The sequence below is a fragment of the Glandiceps talaboti genome, chromosome 16 (assembly GCF_964340395.1).
Source record: "Glandiceps talaboti chromosome 16, keGlaTala1.1, whole genome shotgun sequence".
NCBI lineage: Eukaryota > Metazoa > Hemichordata > Enteropneusta > Spengelidae > Glandiceps > Glandiceps talaboti.
Window position 1 is genome coordinate 9,130,747 of NC_135564.1, and position 12,332 is coordinate 9,143,078.

General features: G+C 34.5%; 1 protein-coding gene across 2 annotated transcripts in view; it reads left to right on the plus strand.

The window, feature by feature from the left end:
* The window catches only part of LOC144447062 (uncharacterized), a 44,511-nt gene that overhangs the window by 19,354 nt on the left and 12,825 nt on the right, over positions 1–12,332 (plus strand). For both annotated transcript variants that reach the window (XM_078136953.1, XM_078136954.1), the window contains exons 3-7: positions 705–934; positions 3,540–3,864; positions 5,338–5,435; positions 6,791–6,872; positions 7,331–7,437. In XM_078136953.1, the coding sequence (XP_077993079.1) occupies positions 705–934; positions 3,540–3,864; positions 5,338–5,435; positions 6,791–6,872; positions 7,331–7,437 (842 nt within the window). The remainder of the gene's footprint in view (positions 1–704; positions 935–3,539; positions 3,865–5,337; positions 5,436–6,790; positions 6,873–7,330; positions 7,438–12,332) is intronic.

A 12,332-nucleotide genomic window follows, 5' to 3' on the forward strand; every position in this document is an offset into this window, starting at 1 on the left:
TTATGATTTTTACGGAAATGTGTTGTTTCAGATAAACATATGTAATAATAACAGAACCCCATGCCAGGTGAGTGCCAGTGTGGGTACATGTACTCAGGGGTATTTGCACTTGTGCATGCAGTGTTTTCTGCTAGCATGCTGCACTTTCATTCGCTCTGCTCGTAAAAGTATATATGGGTGCAGAGAACACAGCAGCACTTGTGCAAATACCCCAAGACGCCACACTTACACTCACATGCCATGGGGTTCTGTCATAATATATACTATATGTTATACAATGTTTCACTTTTAATATCTAATATATAATGTTTTAGTAATAATATTAATTATATATTATTTCTAAATGAGTCTTCATAAATCTGGTTGAATATAAATAAAACACAAAATGACATGCATGTAAATATTACTGTATTACAAATCAACTACTTTATTAAAGGGAACACGACTCCAGGAAAGAAGGACATTTTCATAAGCTTTGGTTTCTGGAGAGTCAATGGTTCATAAGTTACAAAGTAACATAAATTTTCCAAGAAACACCAAACTGAAACTTTTTTTTTTTTGGCATTCATTGTCTAATCATTGGTCCAGCCTCTCATGGGGGTTAGCAGTTAGCAGACATGCACATGAACTACTAATATTCATGACTATTTATCTGAATTAAATACTTTACAAAACTAATAAACTTTTGTTTTTTTGATATTCAGGAATTGAAGAAAATGAGACAACTGATGAACAAACCAAGCCAACGGTAACACCGCCAAGCTCTCATACTTCATCTCCATCAAAGCTACCAGTTGCAAGTTCATCTACACCATCAACCTCCAGTTCTTCATCTCCATCAAAATCTCCAAGTAAAAAGAGTGCCCCAAGAATTGATAGTAAGAGAGACGGTTACTCTCCTGGTGGTGGTAACGTCAAGATCAAAACGGAAAAGGTAAATGAAATTTCTCAGTGACATGTCTATCTTTCTGTATGTTGTGTGCAATATTTTGGATTGTGAACTCAATTTCCTTTATTCTTAGGCCAAAATCAACTTAATAAAGTATTATGGAACTCATGATCATTCCATCAAACCTTAGATTTTAGTTCAGTTTGTCCTTCATATCAGCTGAAGTTAACAAATCATTGTGTGGATTATAAATAAATATGATGAAATATTAATCAATACTTTTGAAAAGTGTGGGCATTCAGCAAAATGAATAAACTATATCTTTATCCTAAGATTCCTGCGGATGAAAGATTCTGTAAATTTTGTCAAAATATGGTAGAAGATGAATTTCATCATTCAATTATTTGTTCTCATTACATAAATGAGAGAAAGAAACTTTTTTCTTCTTTTTCATTAAGTAATTACAATTTTCATTCCTTAGATAACAAAAGTAAATTTTTACATATTATGTCTGCAGATGATAAACTTTCTCTTGGAAACTTTCTTGTTAATGTAAAAAATATAGCAGTTGGCTAAATGATTGTATTTTATTTACTTATTTTTGTATGCTTTACCATGCTCGCTAAAGCATGATGTTACGCAATAAAGATTGATTGATTGATGTCAAAGGTACTTTTGATTATAGACAGACAGAGACACATGCATTAACATACAAAGAGACAGATAGATAGACAAACACCACACAAGGAGACCGACATACATACACACATACATTATTAGTTTTGTTTCACAATTTCAGTATTAGTTTTGATTCAACAGAATTAATGTTATTGTTTTGTTTTGTGCATAAATATTGTATATCTCTTTGTTCTAATATTTTGTCAGAATAAACATAAAATATAGAAGGCTTAGTTTTATACCCTGGTGGGATATGACAGTGTGTGTGTGTGTGTGTGCATGCATGCATGTATGCATGTATGTGCGTACGTATGTACATGTATGCACATGTATGTATGTGTGTATGTATGTATGTATGTCGGTCTCCTTGCGTGGTGTTTGTCTATCTATCTGTCTTTCTCTTTGTATGCTAATGCATGTGTCTCTGTCTGTCTGTCTGTCTGTCTGCCTGTCCATGTGTCTGTCTGTATGAGTGTATGTGTGTACATACATGTGTGTGTCTCTGTGTCTGTGTCTGTTTCCATTTTTTCAAAATTCGAAAAGCGAGAATATTTCAGTATTACCCATTCAACCGACCTATATTATATAAATTATAGCTGTTAACATTTCTCAACGTTTGCTATTGAATAATAACTGTGATAAAATGAGGCCATTAAAATATTTCATTACTCATATACCATACTTGAGTAAGTATAGCAAACATTATATATACTTGAGGGAATTCGAAAGTGATGGAAAAGTCACTTAGCAATTGATTAGCAGTCCCATAATAGCCATGTCTTGTGCATTAAGACTCCAAGATAAGTTGAAAACACTTTGAGGCACAAAATACATGTATGGTGTATGTACTTTTATGAGTTAACAGTTACTTGGTTACTTGAAACCATGTATTATGCTGTACATTGTATTTGCATAATGTACATATTAGGTCAGTAAAATGTGAAAAAAAAAACAATTTTTTTTTTTTTATGTTACAACTAACCAGACTCTACTTGTGTTGTGTCCTGACCATGTTTTAGACATTTTCTGAAAACTTTAGCTGGTGAAAACAAGAAAAGCAGTATGGAAAAGCCTTGTTTGTTTTCACTTAAACTGTCAACCAATTAACGTACTTCTTAAATATAGGACATTAACTAGAAAATACATATTTTGTGGCATAACCACAACTCGAATAACTCAAATCACTTCCTATGAGTAGAACTCGACAGGCATCATCGACAGTGACGAAGTTTAAGTGAAAATAAACAAGGCTTTTCCATACAGCTTTTCTTGTTTTCTCCAGCTAAAGTTTTCAGAAAATGTCTAAAATATAGTCAAGACACAACATAACAAATTTCATGTAGAACTGTCATGCGAACATAACATATCAGTAGCTAAAATTTCCTAATCCAGAAAATACCCCGGACAAAACTAGTACTAATATTATTGGTATTATACATATAGCATATGCCATAACCACAGCTCAAATATGTCAAATTGCTTCATACATGTATGAGTAGCACTCGACAGGCATCATTGACAGCGGTGAATTCCACAACTTTCATGTAGAACTGTGTTGTGAACATAACTCAGAGTGCTAATACTTTTCTAATCCAGTCAGCCAAATCGGAAAATACCCCCGGATAAAACTCCCGCTTAGTATTATAGAGATGGCATTATGGCATAACCACAAGTCGAATAGAGACTAAGTCAGATCAATATGACAGCAACAAATCCCAAAAATTTCATGTAGAACTGTCACACAAACCGTATATTACACTGCTAATATTTTTCTAATCCATTCTGCCAAATTGGAAAAAAACAGACAAAACACCTGCTTATATTATAGAGAATGAAATACGTGTAAATAATGATAAATAATAATAATAATAATAATACAGATGAATCCATATTTATTTCCATATGTTAATGTTCCAAAGTAATATGTTATATTTTACCGTAGAAATAAATTGACTGGTTTACCTATCAACAGGTTAATGTCAGTAAAGTTGGTAGTAGAATTGATGCCAGTAAAGCTGGACACAAACCTGGAGGTGGCAATGTGAAGATATTTGATGAGAAAGTGAAAATAACAAACGTTAAGCCAAGAACTGACACTGGTAGTGGAACACGACGACCGGCTTCTGCCACTGGAAGTCCAAATCGACCTGCCAGTGCACAGAGTAAGAACAGTCCATCCCATACAGGAAGTGCATCGCCAAGACGACCTGCCAGTGCCCAGAGTAAAACAAGTCCTGCAGCTACTGGAGGAGCATCTCCACGGCGATCAGGAAGTGCACATGTGAGAACAGAATCAGGTATGAAAGACCTGCCCAAAATATTTATATTTTGATATTACATTTGTGCAAAAAATGACCAAAGTACATTCAATTACTGAAATAAAGAGTGTGTTACTATGACAACAAGGAAATTGGGAGAATTCACATGAGCGAAAATGTCAATATGACTCTTATGAGCCTTGAATCCATACGGATCGAGATTTTAGATTTTGTGATTGGAAAGCAAAATCTAAACTCCCAATCTGCATGGATTCCGGGCTAGACTCTTAATGACCTAAGAACATTAGCCCAACCATGCTTAAGGAGTGTTACTATGGCAACCAGACGGTGCTCAAGGAAGAGTGAGTCAAGAAATGTTACGTTCATGATTCCAATAACCTGAATCAAACAAGCTCCTTTCATTTATGAGTAGAATTGCTATGGCAACCAAAAGTGGTTAAGAGTGATTAAGAATCAGGTAATGGACTGCATGGTTGTACACTTCCAAGTTCAGTGCCCTTTAACCTTGGCTTTGCTTGTACCCAAGACAATCAAGATCAAGATCACCCATTCCATTGTCTATGTATATATCCCTGTATGCAATATTATTCAAATTCTATGGCATCCATATTATATGTAAATTAATTTTGATAAGTGAGAATATAAGTGAGTGAGTATAGCTGGGCTAGTTAGACGGGCTTCCCATGAGACCGTGGCTTGACATTTGAACCAAGGCAATGATTCTATTTTGAATTTGAATTGTTTCCCCATACTTCCCAGATCGAGCTATAACAATAATTAACATTCCACATCATATATGATTAACCTTACAGTGCCTCTCATTAAAGGCCCAGAACTTTCTTGGGCAAAAAGACTGCGTGGCATCATGCATTTACATGCTGTTGTTTTTATATCAGTTGTGTTATTGTTTTTAACTACTTTTGTCATTGCACAAAGTCTTTCCTTAGCTCACTTCATTCAAACAAATGTGGTGCGTTTTTTGTGTGGATTCTATAAATTGAGATTTTATTGATGACTGAATGTAAAAAATCAGTAGTTAGGTAGCACGTACTGCAGGTATGTGTTACAACAGAGGTCTTCAAGCCCATTGCAATGTCAATACGTATACCTATAGACTCAACACGAGCAAATAGTTACAAAGGAACCAGTCTTTGCATTTGTATCAAAAGACTTACTTAATTAGCTAACAATGAGAATAAAGACACGTGGAGGAAGGAAACCAAACACCTGAACACAAAACAGCTGAGCTATTGATAAAAACACACCATAACAATGGAATCGGAGTCGGGTAACATCAGAAAAATGTTTATAGGCAACGAAGTCTTGTTTGTAACGCGGTGACAATCTAGTGAAAGCACTGATCATGATAGTAGTATGGAACGAAAGAGGAAGAAAGGTAAGCGAGGTGAATAAAGTTACTGAAAATGTAAAACAGACGAGACAAATCATTGTTTACAAATATTGATTTTGTTTTTTTCATTTCACTGACAGCCTCCTCTGATGGGTCTGGAAAGACACCGGATGTGAAAAATGTCAAGTCTAAAATTGGGTCAACTGATTATTTGAAGCATAAACCTGGTGGTGGAAATGTAAGCTAACCTTTTTTATTACAACTTTTTGAGTGAAAATGTGCTGCAGACATAATTTTGACATGATCTGAAATAATTAAGCAACATTTATTGATTTCAAAAATGCAATGACATGAACTGTAGATAATGTTTTCATGACAGCAATTATTTCACATTCAGGTTACTCACTTCCTATAACCTTAAAGGCCAGGGATTCGATCCCAGGTTCTCGGAATAGTGTTAGCCATAATGATTACATGGGATCACTCTTTTGTTCTGGATCAACTTTTTGTAAGGTTCTACCGAAAAGCAGTTTTTCAAAACTTACATGTAACGCCTAATCTAAACTAGGCCTTTATAAAATCTGTTTTAGAATGCACCCATACCAGCTGCATATGTAACTACAATATGCAAGTAAATAATTAGTCTATCCAGAATTTACCTAGCCTGTTTATGGCGCTGTCAAGATACATTGTTAGCTGGTCATACTTCCTAGCCCTACAGCCTGTTTACGACACTGTCGAGATACATTGTTAACTGGTCGTACCTCCTAGCCCTACAGCCTGTTTACAACACTGTCGAGATACATTGTTAACTGGTCATACTTCCTAGCCCTACAGCCTGTTTACAACACTGTCAAGATACATTGTTAGCTGGTCATACTTCCTAGCCCTACAGCCTGTTTACAACACTGTCGAGATACATTGTTAACTGGTCGTACCTCCTAGCCCTACAGCCTGTTTACAACAATGTCGAAATACATTGTTAACTGGTCGTACCTCCTAGCCCTTATATTCTCCGATTGTCATTAGATTGTCAAAACTGACAACAGTTGATTATGTTCACCCAATGGCCTTGTCGATGACAGCATGCAGTCCTTTCAACCATGACAACTCATCAGACTATTATTATCCATGAGCAAATTATGCAAATTGCTAACTGTGGGCAATGCATCTCCATGTACATGTAGTGGACATGTTATTTGCAATCGATTATGTAAATTAACAATTGGGTCTTGATAACGACTTTTGGGGGTGTGGCTATAGTACCCATTTGACAACATAGTCAAAATGAGTTGAGATTACGAGGAGTGCCGATGTATCCCAACAGTGCCATAAACAGGCTAGAATTACCAGTAACACTCGCTACGTCACCAGGAATTTCTTATTTCTTCAGTGGGAATATGCGACAAAACTTTAAATTTTGTAGAAACTTCATATTTGAAATAAAATTCACAAATCCAAATTTTCAAATTTTTCAGTTTGACTGATTTTCTATTTGTGGATCAATATATTTATTCTGAAGAAATACACATATATTGGATGTACATGTTCTACACATTTATCGGGATTATCTCTTGTGCTTTTTTTTGACAGGTCAAAATCTTCTCTGAAAAGAAAACTTACAGTAAAGTGTCATCAAGATGTGGCTCAATGGACAATGCTCAACACAGAGCTGGTAAATAAACCTTTAATTAAAGGAGAACACCACTCCAGGAAATAAAAGCATTTTCATATACTATGGATTCTTGAAAGTCAATTCTTGATTTGACATCACCTACAATTACAGAAAAAAACATCAAGTTGTTCTTGTGCCTTTATAGGGTATCATTGCTATGGGCAATTGCATGATGGGAGTCAGCAGAAATAATATATTCATGGTTGAACAATGAATATTCATGATATGTTTTTACACTGAAGGAAATAAGCACTCAGGAATCATGAATATTCATTGTGCAACCACGAATATATTATTCTGCTGACTCCCATCAAGCACACTGTAGTCAGATATTTTCTAATCCTATCGTAGAGGATATCAATTATTATTGCTATTTCGCCAGATTGTAGAAATATAAGGTCGATTGGATTCTTAACTATAGAGTCGTCCTAATGACGACGATACATTTTGTTATCTAGGAGGTGGAAATGTCAAAATTGAAACCAGAAAAGTAGAAATAAAGGCAGAAAGTAGAATTGGATCAAAAGATAACATTCAACACAGAGCTGGTGGCGGCCAAGTCAAGGTAAAGTAATATCCTGTCATTTTATATAGTTTTAAATTTCAAATTTGTATCGAATATTAATAATTTTATCTTAATGACAATTTAATAATTTACTAAATTTTACTACTTTATACTTTATATATAATGTAGAATGCACCTTTGACATGAATTTCACTGAAAATCTCTCCAAACTTTGCCATATGAAAGCTTGTTCCTGGTGATTTCGAAATAGATAAAAGAAATTTGACGGTCCATTGTCTTGTTTTCAAGGAAATCGACAATCTTTTATTTTCCCATAGACACAGTATTCAGTGGCCATATTGGATTCGGCTGCCATATTGGATTCTAAATGGCTAAATTTTGACAACATTTTGACCTCTATTTAAAAAATCTGTGTGGTGACTGGTGATTTTTATCACGATTTAAACTGAGAGGGGGGTTGGAGATTTCTTGAATGAAATAACAGCAAAAGATATAAGCAGCTTATAACAATTAAAGCACATTTCATGTTAACACACGTACACATTTATCATTTACTTAGTCTTTAGTATTAACAACTAACTATGTTCTTTCCCTCCTGTTTTCTGCAAAAATATTTTTTGCTTACAGATTGAAAATCGTAAATTAGAATTTAAGGAGAAAGCGTCCAGTAGAGTAGGGTCACTGGATAATGCTAGACACACACCAGGTGGAGGTGAAATCAAGGTATATCCCATAATATGCTGTGATAAAATCTGCAGTCTATACATTTGTTTTGATTTGGCATTTACCTAATCCCAACACCATGCATAATATGTGTTTATAATCATAGTATGGTGTTGTTGACATTCAAAGAGAAAAATATGTCTGACGTGATTGGTTGAAGTTGCTAATTTATTCAAACATAAACAAGTTGATTGGTGGATATTGGTTCCCAATTATTCAAATATGAATAACTTGATTGGTTGAAGTTCACAATTATCCAAATATAAAGAATTTGAAAAAACAACCTGACAACTTTTACCACCAAGAATGAATATCTTCATTACGTAATCAACTATTTTTACAAAGTGGATATAATAGCAATGGATACCAAAGAATGACATAGTTTAATTGGTGTCGTAAGGTGAATGCCAAGTTCAAGCCCATTCCTATAGATTGGTAGTCTGTGAACTCACTGGATCTTTGACTCAAATCCACTCATCAAATGAGTGTAGTGGCGTCAAAGATCCAGTAATTGACAGGCTGTAGAGAAGGTAACCTAGTACTTGTCTATACTGTGTCTTGTTTGCAGTAGTTTCTAACTACCTTTATACCCTTCTTCTCCCTTCAAATTGTCACTGTAGACTGTAAGATACGTCGTGTTGCTGCACCCTCACCGGCCTGAAAGAGGGTTGACCAATGTGTGAGGGCGCCCTGTCAGGACATACCTTACAGACTATAGTCACTGTTAGTCGAAACTTACAAACTCTTCTTTCACACCAGTTACCACAAAACCATGTGTACACTGAAATATTTGGAGGCACATACAAATGTATGTTGTATCACTTGCACATCTTGAAGTTTAAAGTCTGAGAAATTGCCTGTAGACAGGTTATGAGAATATTAAAGGGAACCCCACTTTAGGGAATAAAGGTATTTTCATAAACTTTGGGTTCTGGAGAGTCATTATTTCACATCACATAAATTTCGTGGGTAATAAGCACTTAGGAGTCATGAATATTCAATGTTCAGCTAATCCATATTCATGTCTGCTAAGTTCCATTTGGCAAAGGTGTACCACTGAAGGAACAATGAAGGCGAAAAAGAGTTTCAATTTAGGGTTTCTTGGCAACCGTGCAAAATTTATGTGATGTGAAATCGTGAAATACTCTCCAGAATCCAAAGTTTATGAAAATACCTTTTATTTCCTGAAGTGGCATTTGCTTTGATGCATATGAAACATTTTCAAAACTTAAACACACTGGTCATAATATATGATGTCTTACTAACTGAGCATGAGATATTCCAATATCTATCTAATTCCTTCTTACTAGTGTAGATACTTCACATTTAGCATCTTTTCCCCAACTAAACTCTTTCTTCTTTTGCCATGCATTATCTGAAAAGTGTGTTTTTAGCATAGTATCATTAACATGTTTCCTAATGTAGCATTCCTAGAAATCATGTCTTGTAATCTTATTGACCAAGTATGGTCATAATATCAACTTTTAGAAGTGCCCTCCCAAATATGGTCATGTTGTGCAGTGTTGGACTTCAACCTTGTTGATCAAATATGGTCATTTTTTTTGACATTTAGAAGTGATTCCCTAATATGGCCATTCATTGTTTTGTTGGAGACTTTAATTTGTAATCTTAATGACCAAATAAGGTCATATCTTTGACTTGTAGAAGCACCTTTTTATATGATCAATGACATGTTGTTTTGGGTGGTCTTTAACAATCAAATATGGTCATGTTTTCATATTGAAATTTTCACAATCAACATTTTTCTCTACTACAGCACATTTTGCATCGAATTAATTTGAATTTTTCCTCCTTTTCTCTGCAAAATGTTTTTTTTTGCTTACAGATTGAGAATCGTAAATTAGAATTTAAGGAGAAAGCGTCGAGTAGAGTAGGTTCACTGGATAATGCTAGACACACACCAGGTGGAGGTGAAATCAAGGTATATCCCATAATATGCTGTGCTGTGATATGGTTTGAACTTCATGCACTCTTTATCTCCTCTTTCCTGACTCTTTCTTGCCTCTACTAACACTCAACTCATCGATATCAACTTCTGTATCAACCTTTGTATTCAGTTATTGTTCAATTTTTCGATGAAAAAAAAACCTGACAAAAACAACTGATTACACCCTAGACACACACCACGTAGAGGTGATATCAGGGTATATCCCATAATATGCTGTGATAAAATTTACAGTCTATACATTTTTTTTTATTTGGCATTAAACTTCCCCACACCATGCATAATATGTGTTTATAATCATATATAGTATGGTGTTGTTGACATTCAAAGAGAATTAAAGTTTTAGTCTGAGAAATTGGCCATAGACAGGCTATGAGAATATTAATGGGGAAGCCTCTCTCCAGGAATAAAGGTATTTTCATCGACTATTTGGGTCCCAGAGTCATTTCATGATTTCACTTTACATTAATTCATTTGAAATACCAAACTGAAACTCATTTTCACCTCTATTGCTCTCACAGGGGTACGCTTTTGCCTTATGGAACTTTAATGAATATATATTAGGTGAACAATGAATATACATGAATATTTGAAAGTAACAAGAACTTAGGAGTCATGAATATTCAATGTTCATCTAATCCATATTCATGTCTGCTAAGTCACATTTGGCAACAGTGTACCACTGAAAGAACAATAGAAATGAAAAAGAGTTTGGTGTTTCTTGGCAACCGTGCAAAATTTATGCGATGTGAAATCATGAAATGACTCTCCAGAATCCAAAGTTTATGAAAATACCTTTTATTTCCTGAAGTGGCCGCATTCATATTTATGCTTTAATGCATATGAAACATTTTTCTCTTTCTAGTATAGCACATTTGCATCGAATTAATTTAAATTTTCCCTCCTTTTCTCTGCAAAATTTTTTTTTTGCTTACAGATTGAGAATCGTAAATTAGAATTTAAGGAGAAAGCGTCGAGTAGAGTAGGTTCACTGGATAATGCTAGACACACACCAGGTGGAGGTGAAATCAAGGTATATCCCATAATATGCTGTGCTGTGATATGGTTTGAACTTCATGCACTCTTTTTATCTCCTCTTTCATGACTCTTTCTTGCCTCTACTAACACTCAATTAACTCATCTATATCAACTTGTGTATCAACTAGTGATTAGCTATTAACCTTTGTATTCAGAAATTGTTCAATTTTTGAAGAAGAAAAAAATGACAAAAAACAACTGATTATATTTAGCATTCATTATTAACATACAATTTATGATACACAAGAAATTAGATTATGAATATTACATAGTGGTGTTTACTTTTACCTACCTGGCTTTTCACTCATTTTAATGCTATATACAAATTTCTAAAAAAGTGATGAAAGTATTCATAATTATAGGTAAACAATGTTCCACTGTCTGTCAAATGTTCTAATGCTGAACTATTAGATGACAATGATCCTTCAAACTATTCACACACTTCTTATCCTCATTCTAATCATTCAATATACTATCACCTTTCAGCATGTGACCATCATGTGACTGTCATGTGACTAAGTTGGAGAAGTCACTTGAAATGTATAGATTAAACCTAAGAAAGTTGACAAAGCACAAATACACAACAAATCTTTGTTAGACCACCAGAATGCTAGTTTCTATGTCAGTTTACAGTACACACACACACACACACACACACACGTACATCTTTAGATCCTGCGTTTTTACCCTTTGAACTCTTAGTTACCACTAAAATATTATTCATATTTTTAGTGACATTTCTACATCCCAAGACCTTGCATGTTTATGTAACTCCTGTAAATGTTACTTTAACACCCAGATTTGCTGAAATGTGATATGGTCGTATTGTTAACTGGTAGATTCCATTGTTGAATAGAGGGTACAGGATACATCACTGTTAATCATGCCATACTGTATTTTGTATTTCAGACACTCAAGACATTCAATCATTTGGTCAATCAGTCAATCAGTCAGTCAATCAGTCAGTCAGTCAATCAGTCAGTCAGTCAGTCAATCAGTCAGTCAGTCAATCAATCAGTCAATCAATCAATCAATCAATCAATCAATCAATCAATCAATCAATCAATCAGTCAATCAGTCAATCAATCAATCAATCAACCAACCAACCAACTAACCAACCAACCATTCAATCAATTAATCAATCAATCAATCAATCAATCAATTAATCAAATAAATATATAAATGATCCCGGTGGAATTGACCAGGT